Source organism: Nematolebias whitei, chromosome 8, assembly GCF_014905685.2.
Source record: "Nematolebias whitei isolate Nwh7 chromosome 8, NemWhi1, whole genome shotgun sequence".
Classification (NCBI taxonomy): Eukaryota; Metazoa; Chordata; class Actinopteri; order Cyprinodontiformes; family Rivulidae; genus Nematolebias; species Nematolebias whitei.
In genome coordinates this window covers 37249170-37273433 of record NC_056505.1, presented here as the reverse complement: position 1 = coordinate 37273433, position 24264 = coordinate 37249170, and the positions used below count along the sequence as shown (strand labels likewise).

General features: G+C 39.3%; 1 protein-coding gene across 1 annotated transcript in view; it reads right to left on the bottom strand.

Annotated features, from left to right (window-relative positions):
* galnt9 (polypeptide N-acetylgalactosaminyltransferase 9) overlaps window positions 1-24264 on the bottom strand; it is a 184903-nt gene that overhangs the window by 3699 nt on the left and 156940 nt on the right. Inside the window, exons 6-8 of the mRNA XM_037681249.1 lie at window positions 8430-8615; window positions 6839-6976; window positions 3904-3999 (exon numbers count right to left, since the gene is read on the bottom strand). Of these exons, the coding sequence (XP_037537177.1) occupies window positions 3904-3999; window positions 6839-6976; window positions 8430-8615 (420 nt within the window). The remainder of the gene's footprint in view (window positions 1-3903; window positions 4000-6838; window positions 6977-8429; window positions 8616-24264) is intronic.

The window sequence follows — 24264 nt, the reverse complement described above, 5'->3', positions numbered from 1 at the left end:
TTATATATAAAGGCAAATTCTTTAAAAAAGCATCAACTTACAGGTCGAATCCTTGACCAAATGGTTATATTTTTAACTACTATCACTGACTTCTGTTTTGTTTAACAAAATTCTATGGGTCAGCTTAAAATGTACCTTTTTTTGTGTGTAAAATTACCTGTTATATGAAACCTATATATCTAGAGTGGGTGCCACCTCTGACCACCAGCTGGGATTTTGCAGCTATGGTGCACCCAGGTGAGAAAATACCACATTTTCTTAAGCTAATAGGTACAAAAGTAAAACTTAACCTGCAGGAGTATAAATTCTACTGCTCAAAAGGATCAAATACTTGTTTTTTGTATTTTAAGTTGGTTTCACCTCTGTGTGAATAATATTTGCTATGCAGATACCATATGTTGTAAAAAGACAGAATGGGACTTTAGGAGAACTTGACAAAATGAAAATTGCCTACTGGACAAAGATACAAATGTTCACTGCACTTAACAATTGAACAAAGGTGACTTTGGATTTATATTTCCTAAGAAAGATCTGGCTGAATGACTCACTGCTCAGGAGCGCAGTAAGATTTATTTGGATCACTTATTTTTCATAAGTAAAAGGTAGTGAATGCAAAGTCACAGTGTCCCACAAAATTGAATTTTGTCAACTCACAGTAATGTTGATCATCGCTGTAACATGATGATGCAAATATGCAAAGTTCACCTCTTTTTGTTCATACCCCCCAGGGATCAGGATTAAAATGACCCAGAGAGCTCAGGAAAGAGGCAGGTGAGCTGCTGGCCTCCTCATAATACTCCATCAGATAACAGACATTTCTTTCACAAAGGTGAATATTCGATAGGGAAGATGAGAATGGGAGGGAAAATACACCTGAATAGCATTTACATGCTTGTCTTCCAGGCTTACTTTTTGTTTTTCAACAATAACACAAAATAGGACAAGAGGCTCCCATTCTGAGCCATTTGTTCTGGTATCTCCTCAAGCGAAGGTTGCTCTGAGCACATACATCATTTTTGTCTTGCAGCTTCGAGCTTTCTTCTTACACGCTATCTCACCTTTTAGTGCTCCAGTTTTTCTGTTTCCTTGACATCCAAAACACACGACGAAGATTGGGTGCATTTTTTTGCTTGATCTTACTAGCAAAGAAAACATTAACTTATTGATATCAAATAATTGTAGCTTGTTGCCTTTTCAACACATTTTATACTCTTCATCAATATTTTATAAATGTGTTGGTCTCTTTGCTCCGATCTACACCATAAAAGACCAAGCACTGTACCACATCTACTCAAAGAAAATAAAACTTATGATAGAATCTCTCTACACTGGATTGTTCGCAAAACTTAGGATCCTTACGTGGTGGCCGACAGGTGCAAACACGCAGCAAACAGCTAAATGTGCTGCAAACAGTGAAATGCACTCCAAACACACGAAGGATGCAAACTCCATCCCACACAAACAAAAAACAATTGCGTCAGAAAAACGCTTCAACAAACAAATGCAAAGAAAAAATGCTGCAAATTACAAAAACTTTTTTTTTTAAACCCTCAAGAACTTATTTCTGTCCTCCAACTTTCTTCTGGCCATCTCGTTGATGTGTTTATTGGGGGTCTGACCCCAGATGACTCTGTGGTCGAGTGCCCCTAGTGGTCTGGTGCATTTCCAGTTTGTGGAGTGGGGTTGTAGTGTTTCTTACTTGCAGTTCTTTTGGGGGTTTTAGTGTTTTGGAATTTGCATCCTTTTTTATTTTGTGTTTGTTTTGTTGATTGTTGTAGGAGTTCTAGGGTTTTCTCCTACAGCTTCTCTACACCAGATGGCACCAACCGATACACACCTGCGGATCATTTCTCTGATGAGCTGCACTCCGACACTGGTGCATTGTCTGCCTCAGTGTTCCTGGTCTCCATTGTGTTCTTAGCATTCTTTCAAGTACTAACTTCTTGCTCATGCGTTTTTCAACATCTACTTGTGTTCCCTCGACGCCCTGGACCTCCTAGTGCTCTCTGTGAATCTCCTGGTGAGCTCCTCAGCTGTTCCTTGCCTTCCCCACTTGCCCATCATGTCTGCAATCTCTCTGGGACCTCTCTAGACTACCGTTGGAACCTTTGGACCCTCATGTCTATGAGTGTACCATCTTCTCTTACATACAGTAAGCTGCCTGCAAATTATCAGAACCACCTGAAGACCTATTCCACCTACTAACTCTCCTCCTTGCTCTTCAGGGTTCCAGTCCCTCCCACCAGGTTTGCAGTTCTACATTTACTTGTATTCACATTTGTAAATAAACACTGTATATCTCCTATGTTTTGGAGTTGCTCTTTTGGTCACAACTATTCTGGGTATTAGTAAAATCCTCACAATTGTATGTTTTCTCTTCTGTCTATTTTCTGGGATTGCAAAATTTTTCTTTAGCAGGATTTTTCTGTTGCATTTGCTTTTTTGTGTTTGTGTGTTTTGGAGTTTGCATCATTCATGTGTTTGGAGCGTTTTCACCTGTCAGCCACCGAATCATTAGGATAGTAAAAAGCTGCCTCATAATGCCACACCAATAAAATGTTTTTTGGATTTTTTCCAGCCCTGGATCATTAACTCAGAGCGACTATAACAGCAAACATACAGCAGAGTTATTAATAACCACACTGAGCAAGAAGTACAACAAAGAGACCCGTAACAGAGGAGACAGTCCCCACTGAGCCCTGATCCGAACATTATGGCATCCATCTGGGATAACTCGAAGACAAAAGACACACGCTCTTAATCCACACAAGAACTGTGGTGAGCTCTTAGGTTTCCTGAGAGAACCTCCTTGCCAAAAGCCAAGGAAAAACTGAAATAAATTGTGCTCAGAAGAACAAGTTCAGATATAAAGGCAGCAGTTTCAGATATTTAGTTACTGATTGTGACAGTAACTACCCATTAATTACCTAGTAATTAACTATTTTGTGTGTAGGTATGTTTACATATCATTGTTAGATACATGTACTGTAAATACTAAAACTATTACACATATTTTTGCCACAGATGCAGAGGACATGCATTTCCATCCTGATCCAAACTTTTATTTTGTGCAACACCACTTGGTTGTAGTCGCTGACTTTTGATGTTTCAAATAGAACAACTAAAGATCAACATCAAGCATTAATTTACAAAAACAGCAGCAGTTTTCCAAACTTGCATGCTAGAAAAGTTGCTCAAAATTTCCAAATGTCTACTTAACAAATTCTACTTAACTGTGACAACATTGTGACATCACAGTGACATTAATGTCATATTAGATGAGTCACCGTTCAGCCTATTTAGCATGTTGTTGCAATAAAGCTGGGCAAGTTGCCCTAAAAGAGTATATGTCAGACACAGTATGCATGAGCAGAATTTAAATGTTGTGTACATACGTTAGATTAGTGCTATAGAATATTTTTCCTCTGCAGGGAAATAATCTGAACATCTTCTGCAGGTCATAACATCTTTTAGTAACAAAACTGCAGTTTTACATTATTCACTAATCTCCTTTGACAAATTAACAACATCAGATGTGAAGACCTTCACATCTGTGCAGACTTTAATACAACATTTTTCATTTCATCTTCCATAATTTGTAAAATAGTGAGCAGGGATGTCATCATCTTTAGGGAAGACTACTACTATTGGAATACACAATATTTAATCTGTACAGTAGTGTGTATAAGTTTTAAATCTTGCAAGTTAGTAGAAATACTCTTTTTTTCACCCCCCAGGCAGTGAGTACTCATGTAAGTACTGTATTCACATATATGATGTGTCAAATTTGGTAAGAATCACAGGATTTTAAATTTTTTGCACTTTGAATTGGTAAATGTTAGTTTAAATCTGACGAGTGAACCCTGGATGCTCTAACAGGTGATACAGGAAGTAAAATCTGACCTGGGAGGACATGCCGTGGCAGGGGTAGAGGATGGCTTTGTCATCATCCTCAGATCCTTGATCGAGGCAGTATCCACTGGCTTTACTGTTTCTCACCTGAAACAAAAGATACTTACACTTTAACAGTGCTATACCCAGCATTTGTCATTAATACCATATCTTTTGGACTATAAGTGCATTAAGCAAAACAAGTTCATTTTGACAGATTTTTGAGCGCCATGTACCACATTAAATCCGTTGAGTTCTGTAAGCACAACCAGAATTAATCCATAAAGTGCACCGGATTATAAGGCTCACTGTCGATTTTTGACTCAATTAAAGGATTTTAAGTGCGCCTTATAGTCCGAAATATACAGTAATTGATCAAAACAGTTTGTGAAAATACTTGCTCAAAGTGCTCAGCCCACAGAATAACATCACAGCTCTTCATTTTAATCTTTGGTTATTTGACATTTGTCATTGTCTTTGAGCTATTTATTTAGTTTGTCAGCACACAACCATTTTTATGTGCTCATGCTAATCTGAACGATTGCTCAACTTTTTGACAAACCCTTCATTAATCCCACACTATCAGCTGTAGCACGACAAAGTTAGCAACTTAATCAACACAACAAACTGTTCAGATCCCATCAGAGTTACATGTTCATGTTGGGAGAGAGGGGAAAGACCCACTTGCACCTGAAGCATCACAAAGCAGTAAATCCTAATAAAAACAAATATCCCTCTTTGTTTGTTGGCTCTAAGTTGATGGATCTGGCAGAAGAGGCAGGACAAAGTCTGGTGCTCCACACATCATTAGGAAGTTAAAAGTGGAGGGCAGCACACCTGGGGTGCTGGGTGTAGACAATGAGCCGTCTGTAGGTCACATGGGCTAATCATAAAACACCTGTGAGGGAGTGCTCCCGCATGGTGAGCCAGGTGCAGCGTTTTGAACGTTCCCTTATCCCTCACAAAACAACAGTTCCACTCCTGTTGGCTATTTTTGCTCGTCAGATTTCTTTGTAAATAACTTGTTGTACATTTTAATTGTATCTAATTATTTTAAACTCATCAGAATATGATCAATGCATTTTAAATTTAGTTTATTTCCTTGAAGTGGCCAAAATACCGTATGTTACCGCAACTTAAAATGTTCCTTGCTTTTAAAACTGAAACACATAAGGTAGGAAGAGAAGAATATTAAAGGTGTGAAAAGATTTCAATAAAAATAATACTATTTCACAAAGGCTCTAGTAAATTCATTTGATCATTCATTTTCTTTGCACAGTTTTCTGTGCAGGGTCTAACTGGTGCCTATCTCCGGTGTCACTGGGCGAGGGGCAGGTTACTCCCTGTCAGATCGTAAATCCATCACAAAGCCACATGGAGATAAACAAGACCTTAGACCTTAGAGTCACCGACTAACCTGCATTGCATGTTTTTTGGTCTGTTGAATCAATTAGCATTGAGTAAAGGGTAAAGACTGCATCAGATCTGGGTAAATTAATCATTTATAATTCTGATGATGAGAAATAAACCCTGAAGTTCTCAGGAGAAAATTAAAGGTAAAAAACAACAACTTCTGTACATTAAAATTAAACATATACAAAAAGAATTGTGAAAAATATCACATATTTTAATCTTCTAAAATGTTCAGTTGACTTCAACCTTACAGAAATGTCCAAAGACCTTCTTTTATTCCCTGAATTAATAATGAGTAACTGAAAGCTCAAAACTTTATCTCCCCGTCAGATCTGGCACCCTTCCTCAGTGCCTCCTGTAGATCCACCTCAACTTGTTCCCTAAGAGTTTTAACTCAAAGTGATGGCTGAGCCATGATAAGACATTGTCATGCAGTGACCAGTCTCCGTTCTGCCTTTCCTTCCTTCCTGGGCCAGATGATGGTGTGCATTTAGCATGAGCTGCAGATCTCTGTGATTTGAATGAGTATGGCTTCATTTCCTGGTTGTGACATATCTATCATGCGCTCTTGTCAGGGAAGGTTCCACTTGGCCGATCTGGACAGCATGGCTGAGTGGAGTGCAGTGCTGATGCTCAGTGACAGATGAGGCTCACTTCTGCTGCAGCAGCTGTGTGGCAGGATGAGGTAACTGCTTCCCAGCTTGTCGACAGATCTGAAATAGTGCCACTTGAGTGGATGCCACTCTGAGGAATCCATTAGCTGGATACCAGGCAGCAAGGGAAACAAAGGAGGAGGAAATTCAGAAAGCGCTGATGAATATAAAGGGTAATTCTGATGCCTGCTGGCATCCAGGGCATACTGATTTTCCATTTTTGAAATTGATATGAGGAAAAATATGCGGCATTTCAGCAAGTCTCCAAATAGTGTCAGACTCAGGAGTGTTCTCAATCCTTCATTGCGCCTTAAGCCTGTTTGGTTCCTCCACTGCGCTGAGTGTACAAGCAAGCCCAAGGCAATCAAGTTGGAATGAAAAACTAATAAGTGTTTAATTAAAACTCATTATAAGGAAATTGCATCTAATTTTGGGCAGTGATGTTACATTGCCATAGCAACAATATGATTTTACTTGAGAGCAACTGCTGTGGAATAACATACACATTTTTCATGAGTGAAGAGTCTTCAGAGAGGATGTGTAACCCCGGACTGATTAATTCACATATATTTTAGTTGTTTTTAAAACTGGATTTGGACAAACTAAAGCAAAAAACAACAAAGACCAAACATTTATTTCTTGGAGATTTCACTTTAAATGAGAGTTTACATAAACGTTGTACACAATTCACAGCTTACAAATAGGTTCTCATAACTCATTTCCATTGTTAATTAAATTAAATTAGCTGAATTTGCATCTGCATCATCTTTAGCCACAGATTAATTTTGTTAAATTATCGGTTATCTAATTAGAGATGACAATAATACAAAATTAGCACGCCGTTTATTACCATTTACGTGTTTACAAAGTGCTTTTCTCACCTCGCCATATGTGATGGTGTTGTTATAGATCCGCATCTCTGGGTAAACGTGATCAAGGTACCAGCGAAAACTTCGACACTGCATCTTTTTTCTCAAGGCCAAGCGATCGGACACATCCCCGAAATCAACACCTGGGTTCTGCCAGCAAACGGAGCAAAACCAAAACAACAACAAGAAAAACAGTTAGGGTGAGAGGACAACATGGCCGTTGAGTTTTTGATGAATGCACTCGTCGTGTGGGAGCTTCACTGTTCCTTCATTAGAAATGATCTGTGTTGAGCAAATTCTAATCAGCTGCTTAATTATGAGCCCTCACAGCCAGCTTGCATTATGGCAAACGTTTCTAAGATTGATTGGGGTAATGTCCAAATGCTGAACGGCTTGATAAATGCACACACACAAGTACACACGCACGCACCTCTTATAAACCTGTGCATGTTTGACACTGCTTTTATGTGAAAAACAGAATACCTTCTGAAGAGCATTCAACCCTCTTTAGAATGAAAACCCTCCCACCCACAGCCAAACCCCCTCTCCCCACGTTACACACACACTTCTTATTGTCAGACACTGTTTCTACGACAAGTCCTTTGTATTTTCAGCTGTGAAACACCAAATCAACATGTTCTAATGATGAATCCTAGTTAGACATAGCCACCTGTTTTCATGGATTATACCAGACATCAACACTAACAACCACATTCGGTGTCATTAAGAGGCTGTGCGGCATTTGGACCCAGGGCAGCCCGATGTGGGGAATCATAAAACCTTTTCAATTCAAAGTAATTGCACTCTCAGCAGGTACCTCAGATAATAACAAGGATCAGTGAGTGTGTATGGGTCATTTTGGAGGGGGTTCGATGGAATAATCGTAGCATTAGCTCCTCACTGTACACAAAATCACTCTGCTCCACAGGACAGCTGGGGTAATAACATGCCATGCCACTGTGTTTGCAATGATTCTCATGGAGAGATATGGCCTGATTGGTTAGTTTGTCACCTGCCACCTCTACAGGACTTCATGTTGCACACATCTTTCTGCCCTCTGTTCTAACTGGTACTAAATGAGTTTTTTTAGATAATTTGGCTGCACTATAAGAAAACACGCACTGTATGTATCAGCTGCAAATACTCATTGTTGTTTTGAGGACCACTGTGTAGCTTTTAGCAGCTTTTTAAGGCTTCTGCTCCCGTGTCTTTCATTTATAATCAGCTCACTCTGCGTGGCCGATGAGGCAATTACAATTCAATATCAAACCTCTTATTCATGAAAGCATGTGTTTACTGTTTTGCAGCTCATCTCAAAAGACCCTTGAAAGCAATTAAACTAAACTGACACGTATAAAAATCATCATTAGACACGAGGCCTATCGTCTTCACTTGTCCACCGCACTCGTCTGTTTAGACTGATTCTGCGACCTCCTGGAAGTGTGAAGGTCGAGTGAGATGAAATCTGAATTCTGAATTTTTATTGACTCGTGTTTCACCAGGGCTGCAAATCAGAGTGAGCGAGATGTGGTGAGGGGCAGAGAGATCTCAGTTATTGAGAAGCAGGGAATGATTGAAGGCAAAAAAAAAAAAAAAGTCTTACGTTCATGGGAATATTCCAGGCCATGTAGACATGGGATTTGTATTCATCCATCCACACCTCAGCGGCTCGCAGGGCGTTGCGTTTGGCATAATAGTCTATGTCGTTGTTGTAGGGCTTCTTGGTGCGCTCGATGTGGGCCACTCTGGCACATGGCAGGACTTCCATGCTCCCTCCACACTGCCACACCTGAACAGCAAGAAAGAGAGTTGGTGTTTAATCACAGGGGCTTCGCACTGAGACCTTTTTAACTGCAAAGTAATGAAAATATCAGTGAAATCAAATCAGAGTGCACAGGAAATAATCAAAGTACAATAATAAAAAAAAATCTTAATCTGTAAACTAAAGTAATTTTAGACTTTAGAAGCTTCTGCATTTTGGCTTTCACCATTTTATATTTTTGAAAATGCAAATCATCCATTTAAGCTGTAATTTTAAGATAATCAAATGCCACGTGGATCTGTAAGTTCTCTGATTCAAACATAGACCTGCTCCAAAGCATGGTCTGCATCTGGATTTAAACTTTTTGAACTCACCTAGTTTCATGTTTTTTCAATTTAAAAAAGTATTATTGTCATGGCATTCAGAGATAAATTCACAACCTGCTCAGAGTGTATAGCCCACCTCTGGCACACCTGTGACCCTGAAGAAGAGCAGGAAAGGGAAATGAATGAACTTGTTTTGAACTCTGACATTTACTAAAGGTGAGCATTCAGCTATTAAAATAATATGCCAACGTTTTAGGCAATGATGTATACTTAAATTATAAGTCTTATACTGCTTCTATAAGTTAGGGAGTTGGATCTCTTTATCTATTTTTGACACTGTCATGGAGCAAAAAGAGGGAATTGAAAATACCCTCTGTCAATTCATCCGTCTGTCCGTCCGTGAATGTTGTGAGCACGTTAACTTGAAAACTAAGTAAGCCACTGACTTCCATTTTGTTGTATCGTTGCATCTAGGGGTAAAAAATATTACGTTCAAAAATTGTGTTGCCACGTCAAAATCCAAGATGGCTGCCATAATATATATATATATATACATATATACACAGTACATATATGTGTAAACCTTGTGAACTGGATAATTTGAAAAATAAGCACAGTGTCAACTTCTTTTGGTGTGTGGCTGCAGCTAGGCATTGGGTTGCCATGTGAAAATCTAAGATGACCTTCACCATATATGTACAGTATAAACTGGTCACCCCTGTCATTTGAGGAAACTGCTTTCTAGCTTGTATATTGCTTAAAAGTATAGTTTTCAAATGGTTGGGGTGACTGGTGTTGTAGCTAAAGATTAATCTTTAGTGGCCAAGGCCGACACTGACCACCTCCTCACTTCTCCATTGCACCTGGAAGTGGATAAAACTGCTCCTTTCTCTCACTTCGATCCTTCACTCTGTGCTGCCTTGGACCCCAAAAAACAAACAAACAACAATTTTCTTACACAATGTAACACCTATCCACTTGAGTATCTTGCACACACATTTTCTTGCATTCCCTTTTCAATTTCAGTTCAGAAAAACACTCGTAAACTACAAACATTCACTATTCAAATCCTTGAGCGACAAGGTACATCGGCTTTTCACTTTGGGTTTAGCTCGCTCCTTATTTGACTTGGTACTCTGTTCGTTTGTTCATTTTTCATCTTGTTTCATTTATAAACAATGACTGATATATTTGACTTTTATGGAATAAATCTATAATACAATCCTTAATGGCTAAACCATAGACTAGAAATAACTCAACAGATAGTATGAACAAAAGAGTCCAGCAGAAACTGGCAACTAATTATTACATTTAACATTTCAAAACCTTTTGTGGCCTTTTATTACAGTTTTTGTAACTCAAGTATAAAACTTTGGAGCTTAAAACCAAAAGACCTCTTGATCCTATTTGCGAGGCAGACGCACCCTTACATGACCTCACCAACTAATCCTGTTTTTCAGTAGAATCATTTATGATGTGCTAGTTTTACTGGAATTAATCAAATTTAGTTGATAAATGCAACAGATACTGTCTTTTTCATAGTAGAGGGTTTTCCATTTGATTTTAATTACTCTCCCTTAAATCAACTCCTTGGCTGAACTAAACATTATTTTATGTTCTTTATGTTACATTGATTTATGTTAAAAACATTAAAATGTGTTGCTCTGAATCTTGTGTCTGTATTTATCTTTCAAACTTGTGATACCAAAAATAACTTAAATTTATGTTTAGGAATTTTTTATTTATTTTGTATTTGCTGAATTGAAAACAAAGCAATATAAATAGATTATTAGATCTTCAGCTCATCGCTACAGTTCACAGAGGATTACTTATGACAACCAAAAAACCCTGATAACTCGAGTGCGTACCACAGGAAATATAAAAATCAAGCACTAAATAAGTGCTATTTTTAAAAGCATCAATAACAGCAGAACAAAAAAACCTGCAGGCTGAAGGCTGCTGGACCCTCAACACCACACTCAAGGTAAAAAAGTAAAATAGAAGTTGTTTCTCAAATAATAGGAGGCGAAAAAAGTCCTCTCCAAAAATACCATTCTCTTTTGATTTACAGTCTGCAGATCTGCAAATCAGTGCCGTGCTGTGTGAACGTGGGCCAGCAGCTCCATTCTGACACCAACCCAACAGAATGCCACAGCATACGGTGACACCGTTACAGCCAAACAAACTGCCGCCTCCTACATCATCCTCGGTCTTTTAACGACGATCGCCACACCGCGTGACAGATGCTGCTGTCTATTAACTTCTCCCTGACCCTGAAACAATGCCCGCTGCACAGAGTTTAAAGATGATCATTCCAACTGCGTGCAGAAAATGAGGGAAGCCTGTGTTGAACTGACTGTGTTTGATGAGCTGGACTGAAATCCAGCTTCTGGTCTGAGACATGCTCACAGGAAACGCATCCTAAACTCGATTAACTTTGAAAAACCTAAATGCTGCTGTAAATCAAACCAAACAAATTAAGCAGTTATATACAGTTATATTTTGGGTCATTTTCATACAGAACTCGGCAAGTTATTTTCTTATATCAATCAATTCTTAAAGGAGAGAGTGGTGGCGCAGAGGTTAGAGAAGGTGGGCCTGTGATCGGAAGATTGCAGATTCAACTCCCCGTACTGACAACATCAAAAGTGGGTGGGATAGATGAAACACCTACACCTGCCTCCACCCTTAATTGCCCCACTCCGGACCCTTGAGCAAGGCCCTTAACCCTCGAGGCCTGGGTGTCAAACTACAGGCCTCAAGGGCCGGTGTCCTGCAACTTTTATATGTTCCACTGGTCCAAAACACCTGAATCATATGACTGAATTGGCTTCTCAGTGCAGTCAAGTTCTCCAAAGTCCTGCTAATGACCTCCTTATTTGATTCAGCTGTGTGGCATCAGAGACACATCTAAAAGTTGCAGGACCCCGGCCCTCGATGCCTGGAGTTTGACACCTGTGTATAGCAGCTCTCTGCTCCACACAGAGGGCTGTGGTAGCTCAGTGGTCTGTGGTTGTGTCAGGAAGAACATCCAACGTAAAAATAATTGTCAAGTCTTCATGTGACTTACTTCACTGTGGTGACCCCTGAAGAAGGGAGCCACCGAAAGAACAAGAAAAAAAAACAAAAAACATTTAGGCAAATTTACATTAAAAAACTCAGGAAGTTGTTTTATATATCAATCAATTCTGAAATATTTTTAAAAGTTATTTTTAAATGGTGAGCATTCAAAATCTTGTGTTTTATTAAGATGAGAAATTGGTGAAGATTTTCTTTTCTACATTAAACCACTTGTGTATATTTAAAGAGTATTCATTAAAAGACTTTAGTTGTTCAATATATACTTTAGTTTTTTTACTATTATTACAGGAAGATTCATCCATCCATTATCTTTTTACCCACTTCTTCCATTTTGTGTCACGGGGGTCACTGGTGCCCATGTCCAGCAGTCACTGTGCAAGAGGCGGGGGACACCCTGGACAGGTCTCCAGTCCATCACAGGGACACATAGAGACAAACAACCATTCACTCTGTCACTCACACCAAGGGATATTTTAGAGTTACCAATTAGTCTAACATGCATGTTTTTAGTCTGTGGAAGGAAACTGGAGTACCCGGAGAAAACATGCACATGCACGGAGAGAACATAAAAACTCCATCCAGAAAGGCACCTGGCCTGGATTTGAACCGACAACCTTCTCACTGAGAGGCCACAGCTCTATTAACTGCGCCACCGTGCTGCACAAAGACGAATCAGTGCTTTAGATCATATTCATACACAGATGCGACACACATCAGAGACAATGAGGGATTCAGTGTCTTACCCAGGGACACTTCAACGTTCAGAGATTCAGAGATTCTTTATTATCATTTGCCGGTGCAAATGAAATTATGTACACAGGGTCCCAGTTATATCCAACAATAAAATGTGAAAGAAAAACAGTAATAAGATCTAAGATATGAATTAAGAAAAACATCAGCTAAAAATACGGTAAGCACTAATAGCATAAAAACAATAAACACAATACACCGAACAGCAGCATGAACATGAGTCTGTGTGAGCAGAGAATATCTGCTAATAATAATACCACAATAATAATAATGCTGATAATACCACAACATGTGACCACTGGTGGAATCGAGCCCTCAACTCTCTCAGTGGAGGAAGACTGTTCTAACCACTCAGCCACAACTTTCCCCTATTATTTATTTATTTTTAACAATGTATTAGAATCCATTTGGTGCTCCTCTACACACATTATTATTATTTGGCTACAGAGCAGCATGTCCGGGCCTGACTTAGCATCCAGAGGCCATTCTCTTTAACAAGAGAGCTTTTCACCCAGGAAACAGAGTGGCTGTCTAATACACTCCTAACTGTTCCCAAATGAGGGCATATGGCAAAAACATTGCATCTGTTTTGGACTAACAAACAAGGTGAGCAGGGTCAGATCAGGTCAAATGGATGAGTTGAAGAAATGGTAAATTGTAAAACATTTTTGCAAAGGCATTAAAGCAAATGAAAATACAGATAAGTTACAGTAATGTCACCTTGATGCTGGCAGTGATAATGTTAGTGATAATAACGTCTTTCTACAGTATGTTGCTGTGTGTTGTTCTAGTCACCCAGACAGCAAAGATCTCTGGTTTTCCAAAAGACACAAGGCAGATGTAATGAGGGAAATCAGGAGCTTCACTGACGACTCCCAATCATGCAGTTGGCATTTCATATCAGGTAAATATAGGTCTTAGTGTATGTTATACTACTGCATATAAGTGTGTAATTACCTGACTTTATGTTAACAGTAAGGTCACTAACAACCTTGGGTTGTTAGTGACCTTACAGGGGATTGTCCCCCTCTTACAATGCTGTGATTGCTAGTATCACTCAGCCCTCTGTGAGTAGTAAACAGCCATCAGTGTGCTAATGATCCATCGTTAGGTTGATGGTCCTTCTTCAGCATGTGATCAGCTGGTTTTGATTGTCAGCAGCAAACTGGTTGATTCACTCTGAGAAGGTGCTATTTAAGAGACTGAGCTGAATACAGCTCCTCAAACTGAGGAACTCTCTTGGATGAGAGACGAAACGTTTCTATATTTTTTTGCTTTGTTAGGTTTTTTTGTTTTTTTGAATGTCCAGAGGACCAGATTTAACTTTTTTGGAATTTAAAATATTCTAATTTGACATGGTGCAGCCGTTCTTGTGTGTCATTACATCTTAATATTCCCACATTTGTTTGTTGATTAAAGTTATTGTTTGTTAGCCTGCTGGCTAAATAACAGTCTGTCTCACAACGTGTTCCCCATCACAGAGTTACACATTTTCAACACAAATTTTAAATGAGAATAACAAAAAGTCAAGTTACATATTTTGATAATAAATTCATAAGGAGATTCAACATACTGTGTTGTTAATGGATGATTTATATGAGCACAATTTCAAAAAACATCATAAGGTAAATGGACTGTACTTATATAGCGCCTTTCTATCTGAACAAGACACTCAAAGCGCTTTACACTACAATCTGTGTCCTCATTCACCCATTCATACAGCACTCTACTAGATCTCTACAAAGCTAAATGAACAAATCATTCTAAAGAGACTAATCAGAGCTTTATCACATCCATACACCGATGGGACACGCATCATACTTAAGACATAAACTATAGATAAATAAAAGTCGTAATTAAAAACAATAGATGTAGGGATCTGCACCGGCCCTGATCTGTGCACATAGTTAAAGACTCTCCAGGTGCTACATATTTGGTTTAATTAGTGACTCACCTTTATATACTGAGCTCTCCTGCATCTCAGGCAGGGGAGCATAAGGTGTCAAGCTGCACCTTCACGGTCATCTTGGTGCCTTGGTATTCCGTGTATTTCCTATGAATGTGAGTAGTATTGCTGCCCCGACAGCAGTCTATGTTTATTGTTGCCTTTTTGTGATTAAAACACCTTTTTGTGGCTTTGTAGAAGTCCCGCTTGCATTTGGGTCTCAACCACCCACCGATCGTGACAATAAAATCATAAATAAAAGGCCTACCTTGAAAAAAAAGGCTGAAACTTGAAACTGTTTCCCTGAATAAATGCTTCTACTTTATTTAGCAAATCCTCTATCGACAAAAAAAAATCGTCACTAATTATTTTTCATTGTAGAATTTTCAATTTCTGAAGAAAAATGTATTGTCTAGTGTCCTATTTAGTAAAATAATTTGTTGTTGAAGATTGTACAATATCATTAAAGATTATTTAAATGGAATTATGTTGCCTGTGTTGTTTAAATGAGTCAAACCTTTGTAAACATGGTAATAAAAACTCAACTGAGCAAAGTAAATTGTACAAAATAGTAAAACAATATGTTTGACTAATGAGCCGTACTGAGCCACAAGAATATGAATTAGGTTTACCAGGTTTAACTTAAGTTTGCATGTTTTTGACACATTTGACACAACAGACTTGTTTTGTTGCAGTGTTAATAAATGTGAGGTTCTAACTCCCAAACTAGGCCTTCCTGAAAGCAGAGAAGAAACCCAAACAGGACTCCAGGTAGTCATCAGGTGAAAAGGAGGAACCCAGACCCAGACCAGTGGTCATTTCGTATGTATCAGAGAAACTGAGATGTTCATTTTCTAAACATAATGTCCCAGTGGCTTTTAAACCTCAAAATACATTACAGCAAAGACTGGTCTTTCCCATCCAGTCCCCCGGCACAAACAGAGTAATGTTGTGTATGCTTTTCAGTGCCAGGAGGGCTGTGATCAATTTTACATTAGGAAAACTAAACAACCACTGCCCAAAAGGATGGCCCAGCACAGAAGAACAACATCATCAGGCCAGGACTTTGTGGTCTACACTCATCTGCAGGTCAGTGGTCACTCGTTCAGGGATGAAGATGTTCACATCGTTGATAGAGAGGAACGATGGTTTGAGAGAAGAGTGAAGGAGGCCATCTTTGTGTAGATAAACCATTTATCATTAAACAGGGGTGGAGGCCTCCGTATTCAACTGTCCCCTTCTTACAATGCTGTTATTGCTAGTATCACTCAGCCCTCTGTGAATAACAAACAACCGTCAGAGCACTAACTCGATTGTTAGGCTGATGGTCTTCTTTTTAAATGTGAACTGCTAGTTCTGGTTGTCACCAGCAAACTGGTTGATCCACGATGAGAAAGTGTTATTTGTAAGATTGACTTTGTTGCAACATGCCTTTGCAACATCGTGAGGCATCGGGGGCATTGCCACTGGATGGGCAGACTAGGGTGGTGGTTCCCCTCTTGAAAAAGGGGAACCGGAGGGTGTGCTTCAATTATGGGGGAATAACTCTCTTTAGCCTCCCTGGTAAGGTTTATTCAGGAGTATTGGAGAAGCGAGTCAGGTCGTTGGTCAAACCTCGGATCCAGGAGAAACCATGCGGTTTCTGTCTTGGCCATGGAACACCGAATCAGCTCTTTATCCTAACTAGGGTCGTCAAGGGATCATGGGTGTTTTCCCATCCAGTCTTCGTGTATTTTGTGGGCTTGGAGAAGTCATTTGACAATGATCCTCGAGGTACACTGTGGGGGGTGCTCCCTGAGTATGGGATTGGGGGCCCATTGCTACAGGCTGTTTGCTCCCTATACAAGTGGTGCGAGAGCTTGGTTCACATTTCCGTAGTAAGTTGGACCCCTTCAGGGTTGAAGTTGGTTTCCACCAGGGCTGCCTGTTGTCATTGATTCTGTTCATAACTTTCATGGACAGACTTTCTCGCTGCAGTCAGGGGATGGAGGGATTCCAGTTCTGTGGCCTCAGGATTCCTTCTCTGCTCTTTGCAGATGATGTGGTCCTGCTGGCAACATCGTGCCGGGATCTTCAGCTCTCACTGGGGCAATTCATAGCCGAGTGTGAAGCAGCTGGAATGAGAATCAGCACCTACAAACCTGAGACCATGGTCCTCAATCAGAAAGGGGATGATTGATCTATTCGTGTTGACGGTGAGGTTCTGCATCAAGTGGATGAGTTCAAGTATCTCTAGGCTTTGTTCACTAGTGAGGGAATACTGGATCGGGAGATTGACAGACAGATTGGTATAGCGTCTGCAGTATTGCAGACTCTACAATTACTGTACTCTATACAGCAGACCCTGTGTCAGTCCGTTGTGGTGAAGAAAGAGCTGAGCTGTAAGGCAAAGCTCCCCGTTTACCAGTCAGTCTATGTTCTTACCCTCACTTATGGTCATGAACTCTGGGTAGTGACCGAAAGAAAGACCGAGGATACAGGCGGGTGAAATGAGTTTCCTCCACAGGGTAGCTGGACTCTCTCTTAGAGATATGGTGAGAAGTTTAGTTATCCGGGAGAGACTCGGAGCAGAACTGCTGCTGCTCTGCATCGAGAGGAGCCAGTTGAGGTGTTTAGGGCATTTGTTAAGGATATCCCCATACCTTCCTAGGAAGGTGTTTCGGGCTTGTCCGATGGGGAGGAGTCCCCAGGAAAGACCCAGGACACGCTGGAGAGAATATGTCTCTCGGTTGAGCGGGAAACACTTTGAAATCCTCCCAGAAGAGCTGGAAGAGGTGGCAGTGGAAAGAGATGTCTGGGCCTCTCTGCTTAAACTTCTGCCCCCGTGACACAACTTAGGAACAAGTGGAAGATAATGGATGGGTGGATGGAGTTTGTTGCAGCGCCTCAGAATGACGATGTCTTTTGGATAAAATACAAAACATTTCAACATACAAGAATCCATCCAGAGGATCTGACTTAACCTTGTCAGATGTATTTGAGGTTCCCCACCCTGACAGCTTCAACTGGTTTGTATTGGTGGTATAAAAAAGCAGAAACACCTCCATTGACTGGCTAACCCCACATCGTTACTGCTGATAAACCTCATTGACCCTGGCCTAAAAAATTCCATCAGAGATGTAGAGTCAGCTTTACCTGCCTTTCATCTCCCAAAACGCTTCACGACTGATACATTTTTATGTGCCGTACTAATTTATTGGTTTTTAGTCCATGCAGCTCCTATTCATCACCTCAGGAAACATAATGAGCTCACTATAATGCTCTCTCTTTATCCGTGTTTGAGGTGTAAAATCTATAGAGTGTGTAAGAGTGAGTGTGTGAAGCCTTGAGTGTTAACTACTGCTGGATATGTGCATGGAGCACTTGTGGATAATTGTAAATGAGTATATGTGTAATCGCAGTAAGCAGTAGGCACTAAGAGCAAATTGCAGATCAATACTTCCTCAACCATTTCCAGCAGGTCAGAAACCCATCAGCTAACTAGGCTTGTAAAACTGCGAATAGTTTCTGGAAATCACTTTAAAACTCCAAGTGTTATTACTGGATTGAACAAATGAATAAATGAGACTACTTACTTTCTTATTTGCAATAAACATAAGCAACGAAAGAAAATGCTAAATGTAAGGAAAAACTATTATTTTGTCACTATTTGTCATGATTATTGTCACTGTACTAGCCAGTATCAATCAGTAAAATGTTTCATAATTCAAATTTTTTAACAAGTTGAAAGTTTATTAGTAATCAAGTAGCAAAAAATATAAATATCATGCAAACAGTTTTATGTTGCTTACTTTATTTGGTAAAGTAAAAACCCACTGTTGAAAGCAAACCAGTGTATGACTTTTTACGCAACTAGCAGAAAGTAATCACTACTGGTTAAGTTTTTGAAGACAACCCAATTCACAATGGCCATCCCAGCTAATTAACCTTTGAAAAATAATAATAATAATAAAAGCTCAGTCAATTTTACAGATATTGAGCAAAAATGTGATGTGGTTGTAGCTTAGAGCCATCATACACATGATGTTATTTTTATGGTTTGAATAAAACAAGTATTATTCTGTTATTACGTATCATACTATGATATTGCGCGTGCATCAGGACACGCTATGATAGCTCAGCTCATACATGCATGAACACTATCTTAGAATAAAATACTGGCACTAATGGTAATTGGTGATATTTATTTAACGAATACTATGCCTTTAATGTGATCTTATTTTTGCTAACACATAGTTTGGACGTGGAAAACACAATCACAGCTCAGCCTGCAGCACTAATAATCCAGATGTGTTTACAGGCAAATACCTTTTATGAACTCCCAGCCAACATTTGTAAAACTTTTTTTTCACAATCCATTGATAAAAGAGCATTATTTCACTTTAATTTTTTTTTTTGCTATACTTGTATTGCATAAACAAATTCTCAAACTATTTACAAATTTCACAGAACATGCAACATTTGAGTATGGAGGGGGTTAAACTTCTCTGAAGAAGAGGGGTAGACACACATTTTCTCATTATACTGGGAAAATGCAGACAGAAAGGTAATGAGTAAATTAACTTACAGTAGGTGTCATCAATAGTGAACTTTTACTTGCTGTGTGGACATTAAAAAGCAAAACCAATCAAGAAAGGCAGGAACCCATATAAAACACTGGAATGTGAGGAAAGAACCATGATAATACTAATAGACAAAAGCTGTCTGTTTTGATGTCTGTTTAGCAGCAGTTTGTGTTTAAGCTTTTATCCTCCATGACTCTTTAAACTGTAACAGGCTGGAAAAGCAGTGACACTAAAATAGACATCTGACCGCAAAAATATTTTCAACCTATAAATGCAATGTTGGGTGACATGTTGGCTCAGCTGATAGAGCTGTTGCCTCTCAGTGAGAAGGGTGTCGGATCAAATCCCGGCCCGGGACCTTTTTGGGTGGAGTTTGCATGTTCTCTCTGTGCATGTGTGTGTTTTTTCCAGGTACTCCCATTTCCTCCCACAGACCAAAAACCAGGGGTGGAAGTAATGAATTACAAATACTCACATTACTGTAATTAATTAGATTTTTGGGGGGTACTTGTACTTTTATGAGTATTTCGTTCAAGTGTGTAATTTTACTCATACTTAAGTACAATTTAGACCATGTAATCTACTTTGCTACTTTTAAAATCAGAAGTCTCTACTGAGTACAGCTGCAATTTGAATTAATATTCAAACCGTTCATCTGCATCTTTGTAGCCAATAAGGCTCTCAGATCACGAACACGCCAATTAGCTATGACGTAAACAAAGGACAGCTCTGTAGAGTAGAGAGTCATTTATGGACCAAAGATTTGGAGAAAAAAGCCAAAATAAAGACAGAGGACAACTCTGTGAACAGAGAAAATGACGAAGTAAAGGCTGAGGACGAGTGCCTGTGGCTGTACCTGGAGGAATGTTTCATGTACAGATGGTGAAAAGGAGACAGCGTCCAGATGCAAACTGTGTTTGATCTATACAGTGATAGCAGCTACAAGACTTCAGCATCTAATCTCAAAAACATATTGAGGTATACGAGGTTTTACAATTATATGATATTGCTGTTTTATTGTTTGTATGTGTGGGTTATCAGTTTGGCTAAGTATGCAAAGATCTTATTTTTATACCAGTACTTTTACTTGTAATAAACATGCATGTTAGTCTGATTGGTATCTAAATTTTCTCTAGGTGTGAGAGAGAGTGAATGGTTGTTTGTCTCTGTGTCCCTGTGATGAACTGGAGTCCTGTCCAGGGTGCCCCCCACCTCTCGCACAGTGACTGCTGGATATGGGCACCAGTGACCCCTGTGACCCAAAAAGGAAGACACGGGTAAAGATGATCGATGGATGGATAAATGGGATATTAATATGAAGTTATTTGGTGTTAAGTCAACACGATTAACTAATAAATGGGGAGAAATTGAAGCAGGCTCAGGCACAATACTTCCTTTAACAACAAATAACCTTGTGCAAGAACAATGGCATGATGTCACCTCTGTTTATGAGAATAATTAATGCTGGGACCTTTCTTTACACATGAAAAAGTCACAACAGGACAAAGTCATCAGACTGTAGTCTATGCTGCAGTCCATTAACCAATGAAGTTAGAACTCAGTTCTGGGACTGCATCATATCCAACTTAACCACAGCCCAGTTTCAAGTTAGAAAACCAGTGAGATTTGTTAATTGTGCTCAGTGAGCAGTCTGACTCTCATTAGCAATAAAAGCTTACTTTGTACTTATTTGCATTTTATGTATTTAAAAGTGTAGCAACATGCTCACTAACAGAGCTCTTATGCAGAACTACGTTTGACTGATTTATTGAGAAACAAACCAAGAGATGTGCAAACAGTTTATTACAGCAGCTGTTGTCACTTGTCAAGCTCGAGGAAGCCATATTAAATGTTGAAGTTGGGGCTAGTGAGAAATCTCAGTCCAAACTACAACTTTGAAAGGTCATTCCAGTTGAATTTCTCAAGTTGAAACTTGAAGATTCAGACATCTGAGTACAAATGAAGCTCTATCAGAGCGTACTTTCCATGTATTCATGCCTCTATAAAAGAGGCTGTAGTGAACCCTCATATACGTGATGTAAGTTAATCGCAAACGTAAATGAAACTAAGTGGATTTTTGTTTTCAATGTGAAAGACAGTAACTCTTCATTGGTTTTAATAAATAATTTTTTTATTTAATTATTCTATTTTTTTCATTCATTTTTTCATGTACCCTTTATTTATACAGGTAGTCTCATTGAGCCACGAGAACTCATTTTCAAGAGAGATTTATATTATTCTAAAAAATACCTTTATTATTGTCATGGTAATACTTTATGGTGCTTTATTTATTATTTAAATATTATTTAATGTAAGCTGTTTAATTTATGCAAGTTATTGTACTATCAATAATGCAGCTGCTGCTTTGAAACAAAATCTGAATGTAGTCCACTCAAATGATTAATTAAGCAATGGAATATTTGAAACAAATTTGAACACAGAAATTTACCAAATGAGATGTTTGCTTTATGTGTTCACAGTCAGTCACTCTTAGAGTTTAAAACAGTTTCATATGCTGGAATATATGTTGGATTCAAGTCTGTGGTTTTTAATATTCCATTATTATGAAAACATAGTTAATCTAAATACCAAATAAAAATGCTTTAATCTACAGCCTTGAATGACATCCCACACACAGGTCCTCTGGACTGCATTATTGTAAAGTCCATTTAGAGGTGACCCTTCATTAAATTGCAGCCTGCATCATTAAGTGGAAGCACTTAACACAGATATCTTTGATGTCATGGTAATGTAATTGCTAATTTAATTTAATTGTCTATGCACATGCAGTTAGTTGATTGCAGCTGGACCATTTGCCTAATAAGCTCCTCGAGGCTACAGAAAACATCAGCATAAAAGCTATTAACGGCAGTAAACAGGCCTCCATCAGCGCCGTTTATATCGAGAACAGACAAACTGGGAAAAGAGACAATTCATAGAAGCATTTGAAGAGCTGATGGACAGGTACTTAATTTAACTACTTCTGCTAAATACATCCTCATGACAAAATGTTCACAAAACGCTGAAACATGCTACTGCACAGAAAGTGTAAAAGTAGGGGGTCTGTCTTTGTGCACAGACTGGAAATATTCAAGGAATGTTTCAACTTTTGAATGGTTAGGCTTACAAATTAACCAAGGTGGTTCAAACTACCTGAAGCAGCAATTATTGAACCTCAAACAACTTGTTTGGATCTTAGCAAGTTCATTACAGACAAACAACATACAAATTATAGGGCTTTTACACAACATACAAACTCCACACATGTGGATGACCAAAACCATGCAGCTGAAGTATCAGAGTCAGAGAGTCAGAGTCTCTTTGTTTGTCATTCGCACCACGTGTGGTACATGTGATGGAACGAAATTGTAAACAGGGTCCCAGTTACATCCAACAATAAAACGTAAAAGAAAAACAGTAATAAGATCTAAGATATGAACTAAGAAAAACATCAGCTAAATATATGCTAAGCACTAATAGCATATAAACATTACACTGAACAGCAGCAAGAAAAAAAGTATCTACATGCATCAAACTTTATAAACTGTTTGTCGTACATTGACTTTATTGATATGCATAAAATAGTTATCTATCTGTTGGATTCTGCCGTCAGGAATGTTGAACCCAAGTACAGGAGGAAGACAGGAGGCACGTGGAAAATTAAACTATTTATTTTGCAAAAACAAAACTGAAGCTGACAGGGCAGCATACTCACGAATAACAGGATATGGGATGGAAGGCAGAAACACAACATAAGGACAATCCCGAGACAAAGATAAGACGAAGAGGAACTGAATATTCAAAAAACGTTCAATACAAAAACAACTGGACTTTATTTGTAACAGAAGACGTTTCGCTCCTCACCCGAGGAGCTTTCTCAATTCAAAGAGCTGAACTGAATATATACACAGTCACTGATTGGGACAATGATTACATGAGACACAGGTGAGACAGAGGCTGACCACAAGGAGGGAAAACACTGAGCTGAACTGGAAACATACAAACATACACACCCATCTATCCATCCATCCATCCATCCATCCATCCATCCGTCCGTCCGTCCGTCCGCCCAGCCGCCCGCCCGCCCGCCTGCCTGCCTGTCTGTCATATATAAGAATCAGAATATAAGAATAAGAATCATATCTTCTATCTATTTATATCTTTTTTCTTTCGACTGCTCCCTTCTTCAGGGGTCGCCATAGCGATCCAACTCGCACGAAGACTTGTCAGTTGTTTTTATGCCAGATGTCCTTCCTGACACAGCCACAGACCACCAAGCTACCACAGCCCTCTGCGTGGAGCAGAGAGCTGCTATCTAGGGGAGAAAATGATGGGGGTTAAATGCCTTGCTCAAGGGCTCAGAGTGGGTCAAATGAGGGTGGAGGCTGATATGGGTGCTTCAGCTTTCCCACCAACATTTTGATGTTGTCGGTCCGGGGGGTTGAACCAGCAACCTTTCAATCACAGACCCACCTTCATTAACCTCTATGCCACCACTTCCCTTATTTATCCATATCTATACTTATTGTATATTCATCCATACATCCATTATCTTTACCCGTTTGTTCCATTTTGGGTCACGGGGGTCGCTGGTGCCCATGTCCAGCAATCACTGTGCGAGGGGTGGGGTACACCCTGGACGGGTCGCAAGTCCATCACAGGGACACATAGAGACAAACGAGACAAACAACCATTCACTCTCTCACTCACACCTAGGGACAATTTAGAGTTACCAATCAGCCTAACATGCATGTTTTTGGTCTGTGGGAGGAAACCGGAGTACCCGGAGAAAACCCACGCATGCACAGAGAGAACATGCAAACTCCACCCAGAAAGGCCCCTGGACCGGGGTTTGAACCAAGGACCTGCTCGCTGAGAGGCAGCAGCTCTACCAGTTGCGCCACCGTGCTGCCACTTATTGTATAGTGAGCGTACTTATTCTTTTTCCTTGTATACTATTTCTTATATATATATATATATATATATATATATATATATATATATATATA